The 11,993-nt window shown below is 38.0% G+C and overlaps 1 protein-coding gene across 31 annotated transcripts in view; it reads right to left on the bottom strand.

Moving 5' to 3' along the window:
• Window positions 1–449: 449 nt before the first annotated feature.
• LOC122781676 (calcium-activated potassium channel subunit alpha-1) overlaps window positions 450–11,993 on the bottom strand; it is a 171,481-nt gene continuing 159,937 nt past the window's right edge. For 24 of the 31 annotated variants that reach the window (XM_044045594.1, XM_044045596.1, XM_044045598.1 and 21 more), the window contains 3 exons: window positions 11,324–11,548; window positions 8,809–8,837; window positions 450–6,225 (listed from right to left, as the gene is read on the bottom strand). In XM_044045594.1, the coding sequence (XP_043901529.1) occupies window positions 6,074–6,225; window positions 8,809–8,837; window positions 11,324–11,548 (406 nt within the window). In that variant the 3' untranslated portion in view covers window positions 450–6,073. The remainder of the gene's footprint in view (window positions 6,226–8,808; window positions 8,838–11,323; window positions 11,549–11,993) is intronic. The other 7 variants (XM_044045625.1, XM_044045624.1, XM_044045602.1 and 4 more) reach the window with 1 other exon arrangement.

The following is an 11,993-nucleotide window of genomic DNA, read 5'->3' on the forward strand; positions in this document are numbered from 1 at the left end:
GAGTGTGAATGGTTGTTCATCTCTATGTGTGTGTGGCCCTGCGATGGACTGGCGAACGGTCCAGGATGTACCCCGCCTATCGCCCCATGTAGCTGGGATTGGCACAGCGACCCTCTGGTGGAGGATAAAGCGGTAGATGATGGATGAATGGATGGATGGACAAGTTTTGTTTTTTTTGACGAGTCATCAGAATTAGCTGCAACTTTGACGCCCCCTAGTGCCTACACTGTGTAACGCCAAGTGAAGCTTTTAGTAACTTTTAATCCCTGTCTTGTCAAGAGTGACCTGGCTGAAATTGAAGTTGATGACATTAAATATGTACAATTGCTGTTCAATCCAAATTGGGATTAGGTTATAGGTACTTGTTTTTTTGGGTGTGTCCTGACTTCATAAACACCCAGGAAATGTTTTTCTTAGTAAGTGGAATAAAAAGAAAAAGGCACAACATGGAATTTTAGAACACAAATACATCCATTTTTAATTTGAGAAAATACAAAAAGAAACCATGTACAACCTATGTACAAACTTTTTGTACAAGACAGTATATTATTTATCAGCAGATTATATTTGACAGAGTCAGGTAGATCATCTCAGCACCATCAAATAATCCATGATTTTTTTTTTTTTTTTTTCCCCGTCGTACCTAGAACATGTCCAAAACCAACAAATCCCATCTGTGATACGCAAGAGCAAAATGTCCTGAATTCATTCAGCAAAACAAAAAAATAAGAAAAAAAATTGCTGAATGCAAGTTTAATGTATTATTAAGACTTGAGACCCGCAATCCCACCCCATAAATATTATATATTCTATTATAATCTGATACAATTCCCATATATTAATAATAAGTTATTATATCTGCAAAAGAAAAACAATAGATTAGATTTGTTCGGTGGACAAAACATGTGATGTCATCTTTCAGTCATCCATAATCTGATAATCTGATCACACGCAAACACAAAAGACGTAAAGTAAATAAATAAACACGTACGTACAGTAAGTGTCGTAACTTGAATGCCACTTTTCGCTCTAGTGGGTCTTAATCTGGGTCGTCCTGCGACTACACTGCCTGGCTCTGTACTGACGTGGAGGCACTGAAGGCTTGGATGTTCTCCACATCAGTACAAGACACAAGAGAAGATGTTTGTGTTTGTGTTGTTTTTCTCACAGTGGTTGACTCGGCGTCAACTTGAATGACTGAAGGATGAAGGATTTTCATGAAGTTTTCATGGCACTTTAAAAAAAACTAAACAGAAAACACTCCTTATTTTTAAAGAGGTTTACGATATAAAACAAAGACCGGAACATCAAATACAGACAATTAAGAGACAAATGTAGGACATAAGGCTGAATAGAAACGTTAATATCTTTTAGTTTTTGTTAAAGCTGCAGTGCGTAACTTTGTAAAACCATCTGAAAACACACTCCGTCATGCAAAACTATCAGCTTTACCGAGTTTTAGAGCCATCAAGTTCTTTGAGTGTTTAGTCATTTTTTGCTAGCTCAATGTTGCTGTTACGCTTCCTGTTTTACAATGATTCAACATTTACTTATATTTTTTCTTTTAAAGTACACACTACAGCTTCAAAACAATGCTAGTAGCAAACTTTAACGGCAAATACTACCATTCAATTTTTCTTGCGTTTTCAATGATTCTTCTTTCTTAAAATAAAAAATTATTTAAAGTATGACTCATACATGTCGGAAAACAGTTAATATCTTTAAATTTTAATCCTTGCAGTAGAATATCGCAATATTTCGCTTAGTTTTGTTGTATTAAAGTAGTAGATTATTGGAATAATTAAAAATATATATTTTTTTGCTGTTATTGTCCACCCCCCGATATTATCATGCATCCTTAATTAAAAAGCTATTACACAGTGAACTGAACCACAATTTTAAAAAATCTGAATTATCGCAATTTTGTTCAAATCGTTCAGGCCTGGTGGGAAGCAGAGATGTTTGAGTCAGACACAAATAAACAGATACAGTAATCATGTGTAAAGAAAAATAATAATTAAATTACTTAGTTTGTGTTAATGCCAGTCAAAAAAAGAAGAAATAATCTGTAAACAAATAAGAAGCAGTTGTGACAGATTGCGACAAAATGGAATGTAAACCACGTAATAACACAAATTTAAAAACAAAAAGAAATGCAGTAAATTTAAGGATCTCCTCTATTTTTTTTTTTTTATAATAAACTTGGTGCTGACAAAATCCCAGATCCATTTTTTACCCGTTCCCTTTCCCGAGAATCATGAAACACATTTATTTTCTTCTTTTTCTTTGTGTAATGAGTCATATTTATTTTTATTATTATTAATAATAATAGTCCCTTATTCTTCAGGCTACAGCAAGAGTTATAGCTGTTAAAAATCCAGATTATACACAAATTTTGAACTCACGTTATTCTCTGAAAATTAAACCTATTTGCTACGAGTTTGTGACGACGATGACGGTGACGACGACGTAACCACGGGTCAAGTTCACGTCAGGACGGACGACGCTTAGGCCTCAGTAGAGTGTTTGAATTTACACAAACATATTTACTACAATATTATCTTATTTTTTCATAATCCAAACTGTTTTTTGTTCTTTCTTTCTTTTTTTTTTACAAAGAACTAACTTGTCTTTGATATTTTTGTGGAAAACAGAAGTTGGGACCTAACTTAGGTCGAACAGCTTGGGAACGATCCTATAAACCTTTTATTCATTTATGATATTTTTACTGTGCTGATGGGATCTGTAGCATTGGACAGATTCAGTGGACGCGTCTCATCTGTGTCTTCACATGAGTTTTAATGCGTTGCTACGGCTGCGTTTACACTGCGCGGTGAATCAGAATAGACCTGAAAGTTTTAGCAGGAAACAAACTCCTGGTATTTCTATTTTTCCTTTCACCACAACCTGTCTTGGCAGATGGCCGCATTTCTTTTACCTTCCTTAAAGTTTAAAGTGAGTTTTGTTGGGTCTCTCTGCTCTCGGTGATGTTGACTTAATAAAATTGAATTGAAGCCTAATTCGTATTTCTTGCTAAATCAGATTTGTGCATTTGTGTCTACTATCTACAATAGTTGGATATTCCCACCCAAATGCACCAGTGTTGACAACTACTTTCACTGGAAAGAGGGAGTCTGGAGGACAAGGTTTTCAAGCTAAATTTCGGTGACCTGTAAAGAGAGCTTGTATTATTATTATTTCTTTGGTATTCATTTCATTTTAACGCTGCAGTTCACTACCATATATATTTACAGGTGAGTAACCAAGTCCACCTGCTGTAGTTTGTCTCACCAAAGTGTTAACCAGTTTAAATGTAGATATCAGATATGGGTCACTTTTCAAAGATACAGGAATTGGGCATCGAGACCTGGCAGTGTAAACGTGGCCATAAAATATGAGCACTCAACAGAACCAAGCTGCCAGCGGCTGAAGATGAAGGTTTCACACAGCGATCGAGTCTGAGCTTCATTTGCTCCAGAGTGATACGGTTTATTAAAAGGTCCAAAATGCAACATTTTTGCCTGAAAACAAAGATTAATTATGCATATTAACTGTTTTGTTTGTCGTAAACACTAAAGCCTGTATCAAAATCACGAGACAACAGATTCTAATACTCCTGCATCACATTAAGATCATTTAAGTCCACATTTTCAGGTTGTTCTATCCACGACTAGCCATTTTGTACGTATAATTCACGATTCCACAAGTTCTGCTTGAATGTGATTAACGAGCAGAAAGTACTTTGAACCTCTTAAATCTAACCGCTCTATTTTTTGCGCAGTCAGGTGACATACAAAAACAAACCAAAGACCCATGATGAAAACCCTGCAAGGACACAAAATTTAAATTTAGTTTCTGTTGCTCAAGCGAAATATTTGAACTCCAGAAATTCATGCAAGTGACGAACTTTCACACGAGTAAATCCCTCGATTTTCGTCCAACCGAAACGGGCGACTTTTTGCTGGTGACTTCGTTCAAGCTGTTGGTCGCGACAGACTGTCCTGCATATGTACAACGCAACAGAAAACAATAATAGGAGCCTCGCGTGCCACCCGGTTCAATCGTGGTAGTAGTAAAAACAAGATGACTGAAAGTAGTACATAAGCCCTAAGCTTGAGTTAATATTTACGTGACATATCTGCGATAGAAAATGCTACGTCAATGGCGAACCTGCTAGAACAGGCATTAGCTGTCACATTCACGTGTGTTTTAGCTCAACGTTTGTGCTCAGGTGTTGCATTCTGGACCTTTTGAGAATGGGCGGCGTTTAAAAAATAAATTCCTACTTTTGTTTGACGTAAAACAAACGACGACAAAAATCTCTTGATATGTGATTGTTATTGAAGATTATTCTACTATATACTATGGTATTTTTTCAGTTTTGTCTAGAAAAATGATTACACTTTGATTATGTGTGCGGATAGAAAATAAATATGTTAGAATGTGTATTTTTTTTTAACGACACTTTTTTGTTTGAGGCCACCACCTCACTCCTTTTTCCTCGCAACAACGGCCGAGAACACAGGCTTCAGCCGTTTGTCGCGTTTTCCACCCAACCATGTTTGAGCATTTTTTCCCCCACGAACAAAAGCAGCTTTAACTTCGGAAAAGAGTTTCCGCGAAGGTGTGTATGTGTGTGTGACATCTGGATTGGCAGCAGAGAACATCCAAGCTCTTTTCCTGCCTCTGTGCCAACCCGTGCCAGGCAGTTTCTCCGATCAAAGGACGACCCGTCGACGCCCACTTTTACGCAATATGTGGCATTTCTTCCCTTCGCAAGGGAAATGATAACATCTGTTTGGGGGAAGCGGCTGCATTTCGCGTTTGCTCAAACATAGTTGGGTTTTTTTCTGGCGTTTGATTTTAGTATTTTTGTTTTGTTAGTTCGTGTGGATTCTCCGACAATAGCTAAGATCCTTCCTGCTTCTCCGTCGAAGGGTCGCATCGTCACATGAAAGCCTATTGTTGGGTGGGTTTGGGTAGCAGTACAACACCAGACGGCTCAGTAGCTGCGATGCCAACACATACACAGTGTACACACAAACACTTCCTGAACCCGTGATGGACAGAGCGGGTTGTTTTCCTCTCGTTTTGGAGGGGGTTCAGACACACGTACCATGCGGTGGGAGCTCGAAACTTGAGTCACAGGCTTTTTTTATGATCTCACGTATCAGCAGAAGACATGTGGGTAGGTTCCTCTCTCTCAGCTAGCATACATCACCTACTGCACCATTCTCTGAGTGTTTTTTTTTCTTCTTCTTCTTTTTATATATATATATTTATTTTTTTGGAGACTACTGTTTTGCAAGAAGGTTGTGTCTGCAGGACTGGAATGCTCTGTCACGAGTCGACGGTGAAGTAGCAAACCTTTAAAGCAATGACGTGATGTAGAACAAAACTAAGTACGAGATTTCCTCAGAGGCCAAGCAACCCTTCCTTCCTTCCTTCCTTCCTTTCCTTCCTTCCTTCTGGGACACTTTCTTCTGGAGGGGGAGGATTGGATGGTTTCAGTTCCATCAAAAGAAACTTCTCTTTTTTTTTCTCTCAGTTTTAGTGCAAATAGAACAGAAGCAGAGCGTATGACGTTGATGGAGCCCAGCCACGCGGACATCCGGGCAGATCTTTGGGAAGATGATATGATCAGGTTCTCCTGACCCTTCAACCCTCCTCCTCCAACAACCAGCGATCCGGCGTCATAGAACATGGAGTCCGGTCACACGAAGAGAAGATGTTAAACTATTGCAAAGAATTACAGGAAGTACTTTTTTTCTTCTTTTTTGTCTTCTTCGTCTTCTTCTCTCAACTCTTAAAATAATTCCAAAAAAGTGCTAAGAGGGGGGCTGTACAATCCTTATTTTGATTGTCATTATGTACATCTCTATGGATACATTAATACATAAAACAATGTCCAAGAGAATGGAAGTTAACATTAAAGGTATACACATAAGAACAGTCCCGTCCAGTCCCTGGGTTCCTGCCAAACCCGTGTAGAAGAAGAGAAATCTAGATCTTCACCATCATCATCATCATCATCATCGTTGTCCCTCCCCTGCTGGTGAGGTGTCAAACGTGCTCAGCATTCGTCCTCAACTTCTCTGATTGGGGGAATCAAACTACTGGTGGATTTGTATTGGTTGACTTGGTTGGCCATGTGAGTGCTCATGGGCTTGATCTGAATGTTCCGTGGATAGGCATTTTCTGGTTCATCTGTAAACCATTTCTTTTCTGGTGACGGCACGGGAAAACAGGAAGAGGAAGAAGAAGAAGGAAAAAAAGGCAAGTGTTAGTTAGAAAACCATATGTATGTAAATATGGAATCATTTACAACCAGACGGCCTCAGTTTAAGCGGCGTATTTGCAGAACATTACCATGAAATAGTGTGGTTTTGGTATATAAAGTAAAATCTGTGAGGGTACATCACCAACTGTGCTTATTTTTCTTCAATTTGTAGTCTTAGTCACAGCTACTGAGATGTGTTCAATTCCTTTTTAGTAAAACGAACAATAGAATTGAGTTTGTGGCTCAAACAGCTTTTAAATCAAGTCAATAACTTTGCCGTCACTTTCAAATTCCCAATCATTCACCAATGATGATGAAGTGGTGATTATGTTGCCTATTTTTGGAATTTCATGGCGAGCAAGAAAGTTTGCGCTAAATTTAGGCAAACTTTCAGAAACAGTGTGGTTTTTGGTGAATTTAGCCAAAGTCTTTGTAGTTTTAAGTATAATCTGTCAGAATTACAGTAAATCTTGAGTTTAATTTAATGTTAAAGGTTCACCAAATTTGCAAAAGTTTGTCATTTGCTCTTCAATGTGTGGTCTTTAAATATTTTAGATTTTACTTTAGTAATGATGTAGAGTTATGATGTATGATTAATTTCTGACTCAAATGTGTGTATAAAAAGGTGATTTCTGTTTGTTATTTGCCAAATAAATCGTTAGAATAAAGTTTTTGGAAAGATTTCTGAAATATTTTTCTCATTTTTATGACAAGTGGTCAAATAAATGTGTTAAACACTGTATATTTACTTTATTTTGTCGAGCTGAATCTCTCAAAATATCAGATTCTTTAACAATCTTTATTAAACTTAACTTTCCTAAACAGCCACGTTTCCTTGTACGCTCTAATCTCGTGATGTTATTTCTGCAGAGAAACTCTGTCACGTCGCTGTCAGAAGTTTAATAAAACTCTCCCTGAACTTCCCAGACATCAGCGATGCCGTTCAACGTGAGGTAAAGTTGTAAAATCTAATTTTAACTTTGCAAACCACTGTGTGTGTGTGTGTGTGTTAGAAAGCTTAAAGCTTCTGTGTTACATATATTTGATGTGTAGAAACTGTGCCTGAGGTGAAACAAGATGTCTGTCGTCATCTGTGTGTGTGTGTGTGTGTGTGTGTGCAGACTCTGCTGCTGATACCAATGAACCTGAACTCAGTGATGTCGCCTCAAACCATCACATCAGACACACATGGAGACTTTTACACGCTCATCTCCTCCTTCAATTTACACTCCACATCAGTCACACCTCCCACTTTTTTTTTTTAATACAGAGCATGACCGATGGCACAGGGCTGGACACACTTTGTTAAAGTTGTGTGGAGAAGTGAGTGAGTTGTGAGAATCAGACCCTGACCTACATGTGAGCTACAATCTGGGAAACGTGTGACCTCCTGTAATCAATAACAGCGCAAATATGAAATATAAAGCAGAGTGAGGTCAAAGTCCTTTTTAAAAAAGTTTCACTGTTAAATAATGAAAACCTTTACTCTCCAATCTCCAAAATCTAATCTAAGTGCTGTCGTATGACTGGGTGGAGATGTGTAATTGTAATTATCAACTGATGTGTAATTGTCTAATTTAATTCCACAATACAGCTCAAGAAGTAATAAATAACACAAATAACACCAATAATATGTGTTAAATTCAAAAGAAATATACTATAATAACAAAAAAAATAAGTAAAAACCAATAGAAATTCACCAAAAAAAAAAAAACATATTTCTTTCTTAGTTAATGTGACTGCATGACCAACTGGAGACATTTGATGAGTGATTTGAATAAATAAAAACATTTAAATGACACATTTTTTTAAAATAAATCCCCCTAATGATATGAAAATACTAAAGCAGGATATTTTGTTTAATCACCAGTCGATCATTAATGTGTGAAAAGAAATGGGTTTTCTAACCCTAAGTTAGACCAAAATCATTTTGTGTGATTTGAGAATGAGCAGATATACAAACTGGTAGCTGGCTACTTAGCTAGCTAACTAACTAGATAGGTAGATGGACAGGCAGGTCGGTAGTTGATTAGATAGATAAATATCAAGCTAGCTAACTAAATAGACCGGACATACAAATTAGCAGTTTGTTGGCTTGCTAGCTAGCTAACACACAAACCGCTCACACAACAATGCAAACCATCTCAAGGCCAAATAAATGGTATACAAAAATAAAAATAAAGAGGCATGAGAAAGAAAAAAAAACATGGCAGAAAATAAGAGGGAGGGCTTTTCTGGAGGGTAAACAAGGGCGGAGTTTTAGTGGACGTCATGCAGTGTGGAGATGGACCTGATGACAGCGGGAGAAGCGCAGCAGACATTTTGCTTTCCACATGAAAGCAAAAGTTAAATTGAGGCACGGTTTGCTTTGTATCTGAACAACGTGAAAACCAAAAGAAAAGAAAAGAGAAAAGCAGAAAGAACTCTCGTCCTCATCACCATGTCCTCAGAGGACATGGTTATGATGAGACAAAAAAAAACCCAGGTAAAAGGTTGCTAAGTCATGCAGAATCGTTAACTTTGCATACCTTGGCCCATTCTATTCATCCTTGTTGCACTTTAGAGAGAGAGGTGAGTATAATCTACTGTAAGTGATGAGTATTTACAGTTAAAAAACACAACTAAGACTTTACATACTCTTATTGCAGTGTTTCAGCTACATAATACATCTTTATTTCAAGATGTATTGAGGGCTTATCATCAGTATCAACAAATCTGCATGCTTTTAGAAAAACACCACAATTTTATGAATGTTTTGTAAAAGGAGAATGACGTTTTTTCCAGTTTTTATTTAAATGTGTATGAATTTTAGCCTTTTATTTTGCAGTAGATCTAAAAAGACGTATTGCACTTTGCTTTCACCTTGTGTTCAGTTCATCCCAAACCAGGTCAAAGTCTGTCTGGAGAGCTCGCTGCTGCTCTTCGCTGTGGGACGAACCTCTAATCAAATAATTTATCTTCCTTTTGTTACTCGCCTGTTTCCTGTTACCACTACACTCTTCTACTTCTTCCTCCAGCCCTTAAATAATAGATCAAAGTGTGTTGTAACACAGTTTTAACCAACAGCAATGCTTTATTCACGTCCAGGAAATTGTAATTTCATTCATTTATTAATTCTGTTCTCTACGGAATTTATGCTCGAGTTCTTTTTAATTGTTTTTGTAAAACGTTGTCTGAAAAAGCCACTTTACAAAAGGCTTACCTAATAAAATCTCTTAACCTAGTTGTCAGAAGTTTTACTCACTTTTAAACCACTCTCTCTGCCGCACCAAAGTCCATAGAGAAAATGTACAACTTTTACATCAAGGCACAAAAAATGTGTTGATCCACTGCTGCCTCCATCAGTAAGTATGTAATAATATTCAAATATAATATTGTATGAATTCTGTTGTTAAAATTCTTCATTACGACGTTTCATAAACTGACCACACGAGGCAGCAGAGGATCAGCATCTGCTGTGTAATTGTGACGTAAAATCGTCTTTTTTAACCTCTTTAATTTGATTTGATTTGATTTGATTTGGTGCGGGAAAGTGTGCGGTCCAAAAAACGTTAGTTTCTGCTCAGAAAATGCTGATTAATGGTGAGATAAAGTAGTAAACACCTGTTTTTTATGTGTACAAACACATACTGAACTATTCCTTTTAAGGCTAATAATCACTGTTGTGGAAATCCAACAAAAACTGGAAAAAACATAAAATAATCTTTACCAAATTTGAAAGTTACTGCGTGACAAACAGAAGAGGAAAAAAGAGCCCGCTAACGACGGCTATTACCGACATGAACATGCGGTGAAGCAGTACAGATGCATCATGGGTAACAAAATACAACACTGCTAATGAGGAATGAGTCAGCAAATGTGCTCTACTGTCAATACCAGTCACCATACATCACATCCATGATCCATATGTACTGGTCATGTGATCGAAATGCCAACTTTACACAAATATTAAAGGGGTAGTTCAGGTTTTTTTGAAGTGCAGAAAAAATGCCAGGAACTACAAGGCTCACCTTATAAAGGAAAAATCTTCACTCTCTTAAGATTATGTTTTACTGCTTTATCTGAGTTTTAAACACAGTTTTCTATTTGGGAAACTGAAGTTTGTAAACTCCTCATTCGTCTGAACCAAACTCCATAGAAAAAAATCATAGTTTTTAGCTCAGGTGAACACAGGTGGCAGAGGTCAACTACAGCCTTATTTGGCAAATCTGTGAATCTGAAAAATTTCAAATACCGCAGTATTTAAAATAAAACATTTGAACATACTGATGGAGGCAGCCGTGGTTCAAGAATGCACACGAGCTGTGATGAAAAATCGCTGATTTTCTCTATGGAGAATGGAGATTTTGGTGTGGCAGAGTGAGAAGTTTAAACCTCAGTTTCTGGTCAAAAAAAGTTGTCTAATAGCGAAATAAAAGTGCCAAACATATCCTTAAGATGGTGTATGCTAGAACTTATAAGGTGAGTTTTTCCTAGTGTCCTTGCTGGCACCTGCAGGGGGCGCACACAGCACGCTCAACACTATGTCTCAGCACCTCATACAACCAAAGTTTGAAAAACCTGAACTATCACGTTAACAGTTAAGACACAACACGACTTACAACAAGGAGACCAAACAAAATACTGAATGTGTTTTTTGCGTTGTGACTGTATGGCCGCGAGCGTATTTCCAGCTGCCGTGGCACCACCGACCAAACAAAAAGTACTTTTACTGTTTAACATCCACAAATAGAGTCTATAAACAGTCTCTGGAGCTCGTCAAATACGTTACTGTCGTGTAATGACTGCTGGGATGTGAGATTGAAGACCACATGCAGATGATTAGAAAGGAAACGCACAAACACTGAGAGCATGGACGCGGCGCACAAGTCACAACAAACCAACCACAGACACACAAACACATGGTAATCATCTGTGCATGTGTCACCCTCGTCTGCACACACACACACACACACATATATATGATGTATAAACACACACACACACACACACACAGGTCACCCATACATGCAGTCTAAAGGCTAAATCTGGTACAGCACTTACTTGTGTTTATCACGGGCCTCCCGGGTCTTACTGCTGCGGTTCTGCCGGTTGGAGGGCGGGATGGAGTGGACGGAGGAGCTCTTTTTGCTGGAGGAATGGGAGGAGTGGGAAGAGTGGGACAGGCTTGTCCGCGATTGGCCTGCGTTGTGGTCAAACTGCATGAGGCAGAAGATCAGGTCTGTGGGCACCAGCTCGAACTCGTACGGTGGGTTTGTGATCACATATCTGCCCAGGAAACACAAGTAGAGAAGCAATTAAAGAGCTATCTATAGATCTATATATATTAGATAGTTAGCACTATCTTAATTAGTTGATAGGTGGCTAATTAACTTCTTATCTGTCTACCAAAGTGGCTAGATAACCAGCTATCTATCTAGACAACTACCAACCTGTCTGTCTGTCTATCTACCTACCTATCTAGTTAGCTAGCTAGCTATCCAAGTAGCCAACTACCAACTTGTATGTCTGTGCATTTATTTAGCTCGCTAGCTAGTTATATATCTAACTCGGCAACTACCAACCGATCCATTGAACTATGAAGCTAGCGAACTATATAGTTATCTCACTAGCCAAGTACAAATCTGTAAGCCAGTCTTTTTAGTTAGTTAGCTAGCTGGATATCTATCTAACTAGTCAACTACCAACCTGTCTGTCCATCTACCTATGTATT

This window comes from Solea senegalensis, linkage group LG15, assembly GCF_019176455.1.
Source record: "Solea senegalensis isolate Sse05_10M linkage group LG15, IFAPA_SoseM_1, whole genome shotgun sequence".
NCBI lineage: Eukaryota > Metazoa > Chordata > Actinopteri > Pleuronectiformes > Soleidae > Solea > Solea senegalensis.